This window comes from Indicator indicator, chromosome 35, assembly GCF_027791375.1.
Source record: "Indicator indicator isolate 239-I01 chromosome 35, UM_Iind_1.1, whole genome shotgun sequence".
NCBI lineage: Eukaryota > Metazoa > Chordata > Aves > Piciformes > Indicatoridae > Indicator > Indicator indicator.
The window spans coordinates 5,767,486-5,781,270 of record NC_072044.1 but is presented as its reverse complement, the minus strand read 5'-3'; the positions used below and the strand labels follow the sequence as shown (position 1 = coordinate 5,781,270).

Sequence of the window (13,785 nt, the reverse complement as noted above, 5' to 3'; positions counted from 1 at the left end):
AACGTTCAATTTGCCAGACCTGCTCAGGTGGAAGCAAATGAAAGCTGTGCTGTACCCGCAGCAAGTTCTGATGATACAAACTGGGGGTGGCTGAGACCCCTCAGGCTGTGCTGCCTCCAGTGTGACCTGGACAGGCTGAGAGCTGGCTGCAGGCAATCCTCATGGAGTTTAATAAGGACAAGGGCAGGGTCCTGCATCTGGGGAGGAATAACAACAGGCACCAGGACAGGTTGGAAGCTGCCCTGCTGGAAAGCAGCTCCACAGAGACAGACCTTGGAGTGCTGGTGGGCAGCAAGTGCTGCATGGGACAGCAATGTGCTCTGGTGGCCAAGAGAGCCAATAGGCAAGAAAAGTGTGGCCAGCAGGGCTAGGGAGGTTCTTCTGCCTCTCTCCTCTGCCCTGCTGAGACCACAGCTGCAATCCTGTGTCCAGTTTGGGGCTCCCCAGTTCCAGAGAGACAGAGACCTGCTGGAGAGAGTCCAAGGGAGAGCCACGAGGAGGATTTGGGGACTTGAGCATCTCCCCTGTGAAGAGAGACTGAGAGCCCTGGGGCTGTTTAGTGTGGAGAGGAGAAGACTGAGAGGGATCTGATCAATGTCTATCAATAGCTGAGGGGTGGGGGGCAGGAGGAGGGGGCCAGGCTCTGTTGGGTGCTGCACAGGAATAAGCCAAGGACCAACAGGTACAAACTTGAGCATGGAAGGTTTCAGCTCAACATGAGGAGAAACTTCTTCACAGTGAGGGTGGCAGAGCCCTGGAGCAGGCTGCCCAGGGGGGTTGTGGAGTCTCCTTCTCTGGAGCCTTTCCAGCCCCACCTGGATGCATTCCTGTGCAGACTCCCCTGGGTGATGCTGCTCTGGCAGGGGGCTTGGACCTGATGATCTCCTGAGGTCCATTCCAGCCTCTGAAATACTGTGAGACTGTGATTTACAAGCAAAACTACAACCTACAATGGAATGCCATGGATGGGTACAAATACACAAGATTTACAAGATTTAGAGGTATTTACAATCAATAAACAGCACCAGGACCCCCCTGGCCAAAGACCAGGGAAGCTGCAACAGCTTCTTTCCCCCCTGCCTCCCCCTTCCCCCCCTGTACAAAAGGGACAAGAGAAAGAGCAGAGAGATGTTAGACTCAGGCAGAACAATGCAGCCAAGGTGAAACAGAAGCCAGCACAAGCCCAGAGTTATTCTCCCAGTCTGAGGAAGCAAAAAGAGAGAGATTGTTTTGGGAACTAAATTTTATGGTAGATCTCTCTCCCATGGGATTGGTTGGAATGATCTTGATTTGCCTTTTTACACCCAGGAGTGATTTATTTACATTTTACCACTTCCTCTTTGAGATCTGTGAAAAAATTTGAAAGGCATAGCCTAAAACTACCATAGGGGGGTGGGGGGTTGGAGGAGGGTAGACAGCATGGGACACAGCTGCAATGTGGACCCCCCAGCTGCAGGGTCAGAGAATCACAGAATCACAGAATTGTTAGGGTTGGAAGGGACCTCAAGGCTCATCCAGTCCCAACCCCCCTGCCATGGCCAGGGACACCTCACACACAGCAGGTTGCTCACAGCCACCTCCAGCCTGGCTGCAAACACCTCCAGGGATGAGGCTTCCACCACCTCCCTGGGCAACCTCTGCCAGTCTCTCACCACCCTCATGGGGAAGAATTTCTTCCTAACATCCAATCTCAATCTCCCCATTTCTATTCTGCTTCCATCCCCTCAAGTCCTGTTGCTCCCTGATACCCTCAAAAGTCCCTCCCCAGCTTTCTTGTAGCCCCCTTCAGATACTGAATCATTTTCCTTGGTAGAAAACTCTCCCTTATGAGGAGAGCCTGAGGGGGGAGCTGAGGGCTCTGTAGCTTGGAGAGGAGGAGCCTGAGAGGTGACTTCATTACTGTTGGTAAAGATATTCAGCGTGAGTGCCCAGAGGCTGGAGCCAGGCTCTGCTGGGTGATGCCCAGTGCCAGGCCAAGGGGAAGTGGTGGAAGTTGAGGCATAGGAAGTTCCATGGAAACAGGAGGAGAAATTTTGTCACTGTGAAGGTGACAGAACCCTGGAACAGGCTGCCCAGGGGGGTTGTGGAGTCTCCTTCTCTGGAGATATTCAGTACCTGCCTGGATGTGTTCCTGTGTGATCTGCTCTAGGTGCTCCTGCTCTGGCAGGGGGGTTGGACTGGATGAGCTTTCAAGGTCCCTTCCAGCCCCTAACATTCTGTGATTCTGTGAAAACCTTTGAAATGGAACAAAACCAGAAGTGGGGAGATTCATATTGGATGTTAGGAAGTTCTTCCCCATAAGGGTGGTGAGAGACTGGCACAGGTTGCCCAGGGAGGTGGTGGAAGCCTCATCCCCGGAGGTGTTTGCAGCCAGGCTGGAGGTGGCTGTGAGCAACCTGCTGTGGTGTGAGGTGTCCCTGGGCATGGCAGGGGGGTTGGGACTGGCTGAGCTTTGAGCTCCCTTCCAGCTCTGACAATTCTCTGATTCTCTGAGATCTTTAGCTCCAAGCCTTAACCCAGCACTGCCAGGGCACCACTAAACCATGGCACTCAGCACCACATCTGCATGGCTTTGACACCCCTCCAAGGGATGGGGACTCCACCACCAAGCCTTGACAACCTTTTTGGGGAAGAAATTGGCCCTTATGGCCAACCTAAACCTCCCCTGGTGCAACAAGAGGCTGTTCCCTCCTGTCTGTCTCTTGTTCCTCAGGAGAAGTGATCAACCTCCACCTTTGGACCAACTCAGCTGTGTCTTCCAAAGCAGAGCACTGAAGTGGCAGCTGGGCTGTTTCTCTGTCCTCCTCTGCCTCTCCTGGGATGGGATTTTGTGCTGGAAGCTGTTTCCATCTCTGAGCAATCCTCACTCTGTGTTGCTTTCAGGCTCGCCAGGTGCTGGAGCGGGAGTTCAACAACCTGCTGGCGCTGGGCACGGACCGCAGGCTGGACGATGTGAGTGGCAAACCTCTCCCACACCCACAGCATGCTGAGCCCCTCCTCTGGGGCAAGAAGCAGGACAGGCAGGACCTCTGCCCACTCCCTCCTTGTCCAAGGGTGTCCAATAATGCGTCACAGGCTCTCTAGAGCAGTTGCAGGAGCAGCATTAGCTCAGACTGTTAGGTAAAGCCCAAGGGACCTGCCAGCAGGCTGTGGAGGCAGGAGAGGAAGAGCCTTATGCAGCATTTCTAGCCCCATGCTCAGCAGATGCCTTTCACTGGGCACTCCTCAGGAGCCCCTTTAGTGCTGGCTCTTAGAGGCCCAGATCTTCTGGGCAGGACACATCTGCCCTGGGTAAAGCTGGTGGGAGAGAGAAGTTCCTTCAGGCAGCTCGAAACCTGCTCTTGTGGAGTCACTGGAGGTGGCAAGTCATAGATTCATAGAATGGGTTGGGGAAAGGACCTCAAGGACCATCCAGTTCCAAGCCCCTGCCATGGACAGGGACACCTCCCACCAGCCCAGCTTGCTCCAGGACTCATCCAGCCTGGCCTTGAACACCTCCAGGGTGGGAACATGCACAGCCTCCCTGGGCAACCTGTTCAAGTGTCTCCCCAGCCTCACTGCCAAGAATTTCTTCCTAATCTCCAGTCTCAATCTGCCCTAAACAGTTAAACTCATGGAGCTAAAGGGACAGACACTGGGCAAGAGCAACCTTGAAGATCATCCAGTTCCAAACCCCCTCCCATGGGCAGGGACACCTCCCACTAGCCCCAGGTCACTCAAGGCTGCTCTAGGTCTCTCCTGTGTGTAACTTTCCACCATGGGATGTGATAGCAGAGTGTTCAGGACTCTCTTGAGAGCACTGAGAGAAGCACCCACTGCCAGCTGCCATCATCTGGCCAAGGTTAGATGCATCCCTTGAGGTCTTTCTGGAGCTTGTGTGTTGGTGTCTCCAAGGCAGGAGACATCCTGCAGGCAGGGTGGAGAGCAGAGGCAGGCAAGCTGGAAAGGCTAAAGTCTGTGTCACAGGAAGGCAGAACTCTCCTGTGTCCTTCACCCCATTCCACCCTAGGCTTCTCCACCCTTTGAGTTGGCACAGAGGTGGAGGTGTGCCAAGGGGGCAGCAGGTGGTGCTGGCACTGGGACTCAGTCTTGAGAGCACTGAGAGAAGCAGCCACTGCCAGCTGCCATCATCTGGCCAAGGTTAGATGCATCCCTTGAGGTCTTTGTGGAGCTTGTGTGTTGGTGTCTCCAGGCAGGAGACATTCTGCAGGCAGAGTGGAGAACAGACAGGCAAGCTGGCAGAGAGCCCTCCTGTGTCCTTCACCCCATTCCACCCCAGGCTTCTCCACCCTTTGAGCTGGCACAGAGGTGGAGGTGTGCCAGGGAACAGCAGGTGGTGCTGGCAATGGGACTCAGTCTTGAGAGCACTGAGAGAAGCAGCCACTGGCCAAGGTTAGATACATCCCTTGAGGTCTTTCTGGAGCTTGTGTGTTGAATCTCCAAGGCAGGAGACATCCTGCAGGCAGAGTGGAGAGCAGACAGTCAAGCTGGCACAGGATGGCAGAGAGCTCTCCTGTGTCCTTCACCCCGTTCCACCCCAGGCTTTCCCACCCTTTGAGCTGGCACAGAGGTGGAGGCGTGCCAGGGGGGCAGCAGGTGGCGCTGGCACTGATGCCAGCCCTGTGTGCTGCTGTGCCCTGGCAGGGGGATGAGAAGAGCTTCCGTCGGACGCCCTCCTGGCGCAAGCGCTTCCGCCCGCGGGACCTGCACAGCATCACCCTGCTGAGCGGCTCGGCCGAGACCCTGCCCGCCGGCTTCCGCGTCACCAGCCTGGTGCCCCTGCCCCCGCCGCCGGCCCCCGCCAAGAAGATGCCCCCCGAAGGTAGGTGACCTCCCTCCTGCCCAGGGTCAGCTCCCATGAGCCTTGCCCGGACCTCGTGGTGAAGGTAAGGAACGGTCGTGGGATTGGTTGGGTTGGCAATGCCCTCTGAGATCGTCCATGCCGACAGCAACCCAACCCCACTGTGGGCACCAAACCGTGGCCACAAGGGGTTTCCCTGGCCCTCCAGGCTGGCTCTGTGCCCATCTGGAAGCAGCCTTGGGACCTGGGGATTCTCTCTTAGAATCACAGAAGTGTTCAGGTCAGAGATCATCCAGTCCTACATCAAACCAGCACCACCATGGTCACCAAACCACAGCCCCAAGTGCCATGGCCACACCTTGCTTGGACACCTCCAGCCATGGGGACTCCACCACCTCCCTGGGCAGCCTCCTCCTATCCCTGACCACTCTTGCAGCAAAGAAAGTTTTCCTCCTCTCCAACCTAACCCTCCCCTGGCACAATTTCAGGACATTTCCTCTCCTTCTATCCCCTGAGACTGGGGAGCAGAGCCCAACCCCCACCTGGCTCCAGCCTCCTCCCAGGGAGCTGTAGAGAGCAATGAGGTCTCCCTCAGCCTTGCTGAGCAGCTCCTGCCCCAGGGCTGCCAGAGCTCTGCTGTGAGGCAGCTGCTGCCTGTGCTGCTGCTCTCCTGGCTCTGAGCTGAGCTCTGGGCTCTGCCCCCTCCCCGCCCCACTCCTTCTCCAAGGTACCTTGGTCCTTTCCAAGGCTGTGGGCAGCCATGAGCTGCACCCAGGTCACCCCTGGTTTGTTCTCTGGGCCTGGCAGCCTGGTGCCACTGTCCCAAGCCACCTGCCACATCCCCAGTGGTGCAGAGGTGGCTTCAGCAGGCTGAGAAGTGAATGTGGGGACAGAGAAGCTGCACTGCCACCTTCCAGCTGCAAACCCCAGGCCCAGCTCTCCTCTTGGCTCCAGCTTTCCATCCAGTGGTTTGGCTCAAACTTCTGCTCAACCTTTTCCACCCCATGCCTGGAAGCTGCAGTTGCCACCTGGCTGAGGGCAATGAAAGCTGGGACACCCCCCATGGGCAGCAGGGTGCTGATGGCCCAAGGGCCAGGCTGGCAGCTCCCCAGACACTCAGGAGCATCAGAGCAGCCTCATCCTCTGACCCTCATCTTCATGTGCCTGCAGTGCAGAGGTGCTGCCTAATAAGTGCCTGGGAGGGGAGCTGGGGGCTCATTGGGGCAGTCCCTAATTGCTCTGCTCTCTGCCTCCCTTCCAGTCGGTGCCTCTGGGTCACCAAGGCTGGAGACCTCCACGGTCCGGACGTACTCCTGCTGAGGGTCAGCTGATGGGAACCAGCCCAGCCCTGGGTAAGTGCAAGGAGGACTCCAAGGCCTTGGAGCTGGATGGGGACCAAGAGGAGAGCACCAGGCCCAGCATCCTCTGCCCAGCGTCCTCTGCCCAGCGTCCTCTGCCCAGCATCCTCTGCCCAGCGTCCTCTGCCCAGCATCCTCTGCCCAGCATCCTCTGCCCAGCGTCCTCTGCCCAGCGTCCTCTGCCCAGCATCAGCCAGGCAGGGGGCTGCCTTCACCAAGGTTTGCCTTGCCATGGAGGACCTTGGGGACCTCAGTGATGGGGGAAGAGACCACTACTGCCTGAGGCTCACAGAACTCTGAGAGGACACCAAAGGGATGCTCAGCATCCCAGCCACGCGTGGCTGGTCCAGTCCCTGGACAGGCAGCTCCACTGGGAAGCTCAGGACATCATCCCAGATTGGGGGGACCCACTGGGATGAGGGAAGGGTAGTCAAGCACTTCAGTGAGGCTCCTGCTGTACCCTGGGGGTTGGTTCCCCTGTGCCAGGAGGAGTCTTTACCAGCAGTGTGTGGGTTTGGTGGCTTGTGGGTGCTGGGGTGGAGGTGACCACCATCCTCACAGGGCCTTTCCCTCTTGGTTCCTCAGCACTTCCCCACTGTCCCTATGACCAGGTGCTGGCTGCCTTTCAGGACAAGAGCCCAGGGGCCTGCTCCTGTTCCTCAGCACAGACCAACAGATGCTGCAGTCTCATTGCTGGGGACCAGAAAGGATCTTCTCCCTTCCACTCATGCACCCCACAGCTTCCCTGGCTGGCTCCCCACAGCTTGGCTCCCACATGTCCCTGCTTGGGATGGGCCATGGATGCTGCCTGCCTGTGGTGCCATCCACCCCTGGCAGCAGGGACACCCCAGAAGTGGGCTGCCAGCTTTTGGAACCCTTTCTCCTGCCTGGTTCACGTTGCCAACACTCCATGGGCTGCTGCACTGACTCACCTGAGCCCTGGGCATCAGGGCTGCTGCTGCCCACAGGACTTGAAGCCAAGGAAGGTTCAGCCTCATGAAGATCCTCGTGCTGGGGTGGCTGGGCAAGGAGCTGCCCTCGGGGAGGGGGCAGGGCTGGTGCCAGGGTTGGTGCTGCAGAGGCTGGAGCAGGAACCAGCCACTCTGGGGGTGAGGAAGGTCTGTCTGCAAGGGGCAGGCAGCCAGGGTGCTGCTTTTTGGGCTGCTGCCAGATGCCACCTAGCAGGGAGGCTGCTCCTGCACTGTGGGTCCAGCGAGGGCTGTGTGGGGAAGGGCTGAGACTGCCCCATGTGGCTCAGTGCCAGCCAGGCCATACCCAGCACCCACGGGAGAGGGGGACCCTCCTTGGGTGCTTGGAGAGACACAACAGGCACCCACCAGCCCGGGATGGACCTGCCCATCCCTTCCCCTCTGGGTGCAGAGGAGATGCTCTCCCCTCCTGCCTCCAGGCTACGGGCAGGGATGAATCCAGGAGGCTCTGAACTCTTCCCATTTCTCCCCTGTAGGGTAGGATCTCTTTGTCTCCTCATGCCACGTCTGCCTTGTGTGGCCCCTGTTTCTGATGTGATATTTATTGATGGCTGGAATGACCTTATCCTTATCATGTGCTGTCTGGAAGTGCAATATCTGAGAGGCTCTACAGCCACCCTGTCCCTTTGGGTGTATTATTTACCTCCTACAGTCTGAGATATTTTTTTAATTTGAGGAGTCAGTGAAGCCCTTTCTATCGATGCCCTCTTTCCTTTCAACATATTCTTGGTACTGCATGGACTCCAAACCCTGGGTGGGGGCAGGACAGGATGTATATGTGTTCCAATAAACTGGATTTTAAAGCACTGCTGGCTTGAGCCTTCTTTGGGGGTCTAGAGGAGGCCACCAAGATGATCAGAGGGCTGGAGAACCTCCCCTGTGGGGGCAGGCTGGGAGAGTTGGGGCTGCTCAGCCTGGAGAAGGGAAGGCTCCAGGGAGACCTCAGAGCAGCCTTGCAGGACCTGAAGGGGCTCCAGGAGAGCTGGGGAGGGGCTCTGGCCAAGGGCTGGGAGTGCCAGGATGAGGGACAATGGCTTTGAGGTGGGAGAGGGGAGAGTGAGAGTGGAGAGGAGGAAAAAATTGTTGAGGGTGTGGGTGGGGAGACACTGGGAAAGGTGAGAGTGAGAGTGGAGATGAGGAAGAAATTGTTGAGAGTGAGGGTGGGGAGAGACTGGCATAGGTTGCCCAGGGAGGCTGTGGATGCCCCCTCCCTGGAGGTGTTTAGGGCCAGGCTGGATGAGGCCTTGGGCAATCTGGGCTGGTGGGAGGTGTCCAACCCAGTAGGGTTGGCACTGAATGCTCTTGAAGGTCCCATCCAACACCAACCCATTCTGGGATTCTCTGATTCTGTGACTCTATGAAGGAGGGGAGCCCTGCACAAGAGAGGGGCCAGCAGGAAGAGGAAAGCTCCAGCAGGCCAAACAAGAATGCCTTTATTTAGAAAAAAAACCAACCCAACAAAGACACAAACTCCAAATAAGTTAGCAAAAATAATCCTTGGAAAACGCCCAGGTGCCAGCTTCCAGCAGAAGAGTCCCCACGGGCAGCCTCCAGGGGCTCAGCACCCCACAGGCACCAGCCAGGGACAGACCTTGGTCAAAGAGCATCTTGGAAAAGAATCAGCAAGCGAACCCAGCACACACATTGGCCCCCAAAAACCCCTCACCCCCTGGGGCAGGGAGTGGAGCAGAGCCTGGCACCGGGCACCAGCATGGAGCTGTGGCACAGCCCAGTGCCCAGCGCTCCCCAGTCTGTGAGGAGCAGGGCAGGAGGAGGTGGTTTCAGCAGTGCCATCCTCGATGCCAGAGGGGTGAATATGATCTCCAGTGGTTGGACCCTCCTGGCATCTTATTCCCACCCCATTACCAGCTCCAAGAGCCAGCGGGGGTTGTGCCTGCTCAGTTTTGAACCTGCTCCTCCGGGAACGTCACTGCCACGTCCTGCACCGCGATGCTCTCCACGATGGAGGACAGGGAGTGGAGGTTGCTGTCCTCTGCTGGGTCATCAGCCAGGAGGTGATCTGTGGAGAGCAAGGGGGTGAGGGACCTGGGGGCATTCAGTATGGAGACTGCCAGGCTCAGAGAAAGCTGGAGCCAGGAGGAGAGCCTGGGGCTTGGAGCTGGAAGGTGGCAGTGCAGCTTCTCTGTCCCCACATTCACTTCTCAGCCTGCTGAAGCCACCTCTGCACCACTGGGGATGTGGCAGGTGGCTTGGGACAGTGGCACCAGGCTGCCAGGCCCAGAGAACAAACCAGGGGTGACCTGGGTGCAGCTCATGGCTGCCCACAGCCTTGGAAAGGACCAAGGTACCTTGGAGAAGGAGTGGGGCGGGGAGGGGGCAGAGCCCAGAGCTCAGCTCAGAGCCAGGAGAGCAGCAGCACAGGCAGCAGCTGCCTCACAGCAGGGCCCTGGCAGCCCTGAGGCAGGAGCTGCTCAGCAAGGCTGGGACTGAACTGGGCTGGAATTCAGTCCCCTGGGGCTGGTCTGCAACAGGCAGGAGGGACAAGGCTGGCCCAGACTGGGCTGCTGCTTCCTGACAGCTCCCAGTGCTACAGAGGGGTCTGGAGAACAGGGCTGGAGGGACCTGGGGGTATTGAGGCTGGAGAAGAGGAGGCTGAAGGGAGACCTCATTGCTCTCTACAGCTCCCTGAGAGGAGGTTGGAGCCAGGTCAGGGTTGGTCAGGTAAGAGAGGCAATGGCCTGAAATTGTGCTAGGGGAGGGTTAGGTTGGAGATGAAGAAAAATCTCTGGATGAGATTTTTCTTCTTTTCTTCTTTTCCTCTGGCAGGAGGAGTGGTCAGGGAGGTGGTGGATTCCCATCCCTGGAGGGACTCCAAGGGACACATTCAAGCAAGGTGTGGCCATGGCACTTGGGGCCATGGTTTGGTGGCCCTGGTGGGGTTGTGTTGGTGTAGGACTGGATGAGCTCAGAGGGCTTTGCCAACCCAAACCATTCTGTGAGAGCCCTTCCCTGGAGGTGTTCAGGAAGCTGTAGCTGTGGTGCTTCAGGATATAGTTTAGTGGTCATGGCAGTTGGGCCATGATTGGACTGGATGATCTTAAAGGTCTTTTCCAACCTTAATGATGATTCTTTGATGACTGCTGGGGACAGTGACCATGTGCTGGGAATGGCTCCTGGCTCTGCATAGTGAGGACCCCTTGGTCCCATACACAGCCAGAGTGACCTGGGGACCAGCTGTGCTCCCATCCTGGGTGGGGATGAGACCTTCCCCTACCCTGGAGAGGGTGATGTGGACTGAAACTTTGGGACTCTTTTGGGTTTTATTCTCCACTGGAAAATAAGATTTAAATTTCTACCTTCTGGGGAAAGAACCCAAAATAGGTAGATTTGGGGGGGGGGGGGGGGGGGGGGGCAGGAAGAAATCAGCAGCTGCAGGGAGGGAAAGGGAGCCCAGGGCACTGATGGTCTGTGGTGCTCAGCAATACTCAGGGCCCCAGTGGGCAAAGCCAAGCCAAGGGATGGTGATGGAGGAACCCTTGATGGATACCAAGCTGCTGGGGCCTCAGGTTGCTACCTCAGCTTCTCAGCTCCCAGGAGCAGGTGTCCTGTGAATTCAGGCAGTGGGGGAAGCCTGAACTAGCTGAGCACTGAGCCAAGTAAAGAGATTGATGAGTTCAGCCCTGCAACAGCAGGTTGGGGAGAGAAGGACAAGGCTCCTTTTGTCCTCCATTCTGGACATCTTCTGCTTGGGGAGGGGGTTGGCTCTGTGATGCTCTGCTCCAGGGCTGCAGTGCTCCAGATTGCTGCCCCCCACCCCAGAGCCTGCAGGACCCCAAGGGAAGGATCTTACCTGCAGGATTGGTGCCAAACTCCAGCTGGCTGCTCCACTCAGGGCTGCAGGATGAGCTGCTGGACCCACACTCACTGGCTGCCTGCAAGGAGTTGAGATACTGAGATGACTTCAGAGCCAGGCTGGATGAGGCCTTGAGCAAGCTGGGCTGGTGGGAGGTGTCCCAGCCCATGGCAGGGGGGTGGAACTGGATGAGCTTGAAGGTCCTTTCCAACCCAAACCTCTCTATGACTCTGTGCCAACCATGGGTCTCACCTCCTCCAGCCTAGCCCAAGTCCACCAATCACCCCAAAACCCACCCACTGGGGTGCCAAATCACCACAGCCCTATGGAGATGGACACATCCCTGCCCACTTCCAGAGTGACTAGAGGAGTCAACAGCATTCTGGGTCCCCAGGACCCACCATGGCCAGATGCTTCAGGTGCTTGGATGTTAGGAACAAGTTCTGCACCATGAGGAGTGTGGAACACTGGAACAGGTTGCCCAGGGAGGTGGTTGTGGCCTCAAGATGAGGCTCAACAGGGCTCTGGGTGACCTGATCTAGTTGGGGATGTCCCTGCTGACTACAGAGGGGTTGGACTGGATGAGCTTTGGAGGTCCCTTCCAACCCAGAGCATTCTGTGATTCTTTGTTAACCATAAAGGCTAAAAACCCTCCTCTGGGGGCTCTGCACACAGGGGGAATGGAGCCAACCCACTCCCTGCAGGTAAAAGCTACAAGAAAGCTGGGGAGGGACTTTTTAGGATATTAGGGAGTGACAGGACTGGGGGGAATGGAATAAAGCTGGATGTGGGGAGATTGAGACTGGACATGAGGAAGACGTTCTTCCCCATGAGAGTGGTGAGAGCCTGGAATGGGTTGTCCAGGGAGGTGGTTGAGGCCCCATCCCTGGAGGTGTTTACAGCCAGGCTGGATGAGGCTCTGGGCAGCCTGATCCAGTGTGAGGTGTCCCTGCCCATGGCAGGGGGGTTGGGACTGGCTGAGCCTTGTGGTCCCTTCCAACCCTGACTGATTCTAGGATTCTAAATAAAGTGTCTCTGCTCCAGGAGCTGTGAGGAAGGGCTGGGGCTGGATGAATGTCCTTGGGCAGAGATTTCTGCTGAAAAACCATTGAACCAGGCTGATTAAAAAAAACAACCCCCAGGGGCTGGCCAGCCTCAGGGCCATCCCAAGGGGATTTGTGGGGAAGAGCTTTTAGCAGTTTGATTTGTGGATTTGGGGCTGAAGGAGCAGTTGAGAGAAAAGAGCTGACAGCCTGAAAAATGAGAGCCTGGCTCAGCAAAGCTCTGATTTACCTTTTTTTTTTTTTTTTCCCCTGTTGGTTGTGTCTTTATCTGGACTGTGAGCTTGAGTTGAACCCAAAAGCTGATTTACAGGAGCAACCCCAAGGACCCAGCTCTTTGCAGCAGCCTGGAAATGGCACTTGAGGGTCTAGAAGCTCATGGCAGCAGAAGGGAATTAATTAACACTTGGATTTATTTCCCACTAAGGTAAGAACTTCTTACACAGAGGAACTTTTCTTCCTCCCCTAGATTGTTGTGTTTTTACCTCGGCTGTGCCTGGGAGGAAGGTCAGCTTGGAGCAGCTGATCCAGGAATTGCTCAGGGTAATCTGGGGCACATTTGGAAGGGCAGCCAACAAACCCACCAGCCCTTGGTGGGCTTGTACTGGGAAATGCCAAGGATATGTAGAAGGGGTGGGGGGGAAGTCATTTTAGTTCTTTATTCAGCTTGAAACCTTGGGCTGCCAAACCAGTTCCTACTGCTTTGGTCCTTAAACCCCTGGGTTTGGAAGGAGACAAATTCCTGTGAATCCTCTTTCCTGTGCCTTTTATAAAGTCCTCCTATATCTATATTCATCTATCTCTGTCTCTATCATCTCTAGCTGTCTGTCTCTGTCTCTGTCTCTGTCTATCTCTGTCTCTGTCTTTGTTTCTGTCTTTGTCTCTGTCATTGCCTCTGTCTCTATATCTCTGTCACTCTGTCTCTGTCTCTATCTCTATCTCTGTCTCTATCTCTATCTCTATCTCTATCTCTATCTCTATCTCTATCTCTATCTCTATCTCTATCTCTATCTCTATCTCTATCTCTATCTCTATCTCTATCTCTATCTCTATCTCTATCTCTATCTCTATCTCTATCTCTATCTCTATCTCTATCTCTATCTCTATCTCTATCTCTATCTCTATCTCTATCTCTATCTCTATCTCTATCTCTATCTCTATCTCTATCTCTATCTCTATCTCTATCTCTATCTCTATCTCTATCTCTATCTCTATCTCTATCTCTATCTCTATCTCTATCTCTATCTCTATCTCTATCTCTATCTCTATCTCTCTCTATCTCTATCTCTATCTCTATCTCTATCTCTATCTCTATCTCTATCTCTATCTCTATCTCTATCTCTATCTCTATCTCTATCTCTATCTCTATCTCTCTATCTCTATCTCTATCTCTATCTCTATCTCTATCTCTATCTCTATCTCTATCTCTATCTCTATCTCTATCTCTATCTCTATCTCTATCTCTATCTCTATCTCTATCTCTATCTCTATCTCTATCTCTATCTCTATCTCTATCTCTATCTCTATCTCTATCTCTATCTCTATCTCTATCTCTATCTCTATCTCTATCTCTATCTCTATCTCTATCTCTATCTCTATCTCTATCTCTATCTCTATCTCTATCTCTATCTCTATCTCTATCTCTATCTCTATCTCTATCTCTATCTCTATCTCTATCTCTATCTCTATCTCTATCTCTATCTCTATCTCTATCTCTCTATCTCTATCTCTATCTCTATCTCTATCTCTATCTCTATCTCTA

The 13,785-nt window shown here is 55.2% G+C and overlaps 2 protein-coding genes across 2 annotated transcripts in view; one reads left to right on the top strand and one right to left on the bottom strand.

The window, feature by feature from the left end:
• Positions 1–6,121, top strand: part of PPFIA4 (PTPRF interacting protein alpha 4) — a 63,282-nt gene extending 57,161 nt beyond the window's left edge. The window contains exons 27-29 of the mRNA XM_054395968.1: positions 2,884–2,952; positions 4,645–4,822; positions 6,063–6,121. Coding sequence (XP_054251943.1) covers positions 2,884–2,952; positions 4,645–4,822; positions 6,063–6,121 — 306 coding nt within the window. The remainder of the gene's footprint in view (positions 1–2,883; positions 2,953–4,644; positions 4,823–6,062) is intronic.
• A 2,925-nt stretch (positions 6,122–9,046) lies between these two features.
• MYOG (myogenin) overlaps positions 9,047–13,785 on the bottom strand; it is a 10,222-nt gene continuing 5,483 nt past the window's right edge. Inside the window, exons 2-3 of the mRNA XM_054395914.1 lie at positions 10,960–11,041; positions 9,047–9,168 (exon numbers count right to left, since the gene is read on the bottom strand). Of these exons, the coding sequence (XP_054251889.1) occupies positions 9,047–9,168; positions 10,960–11,041 (204 nt within the window). The remainder of the gene's footprint in view (positions 9,169–10,959; positions 11,042–13,785) is intronic.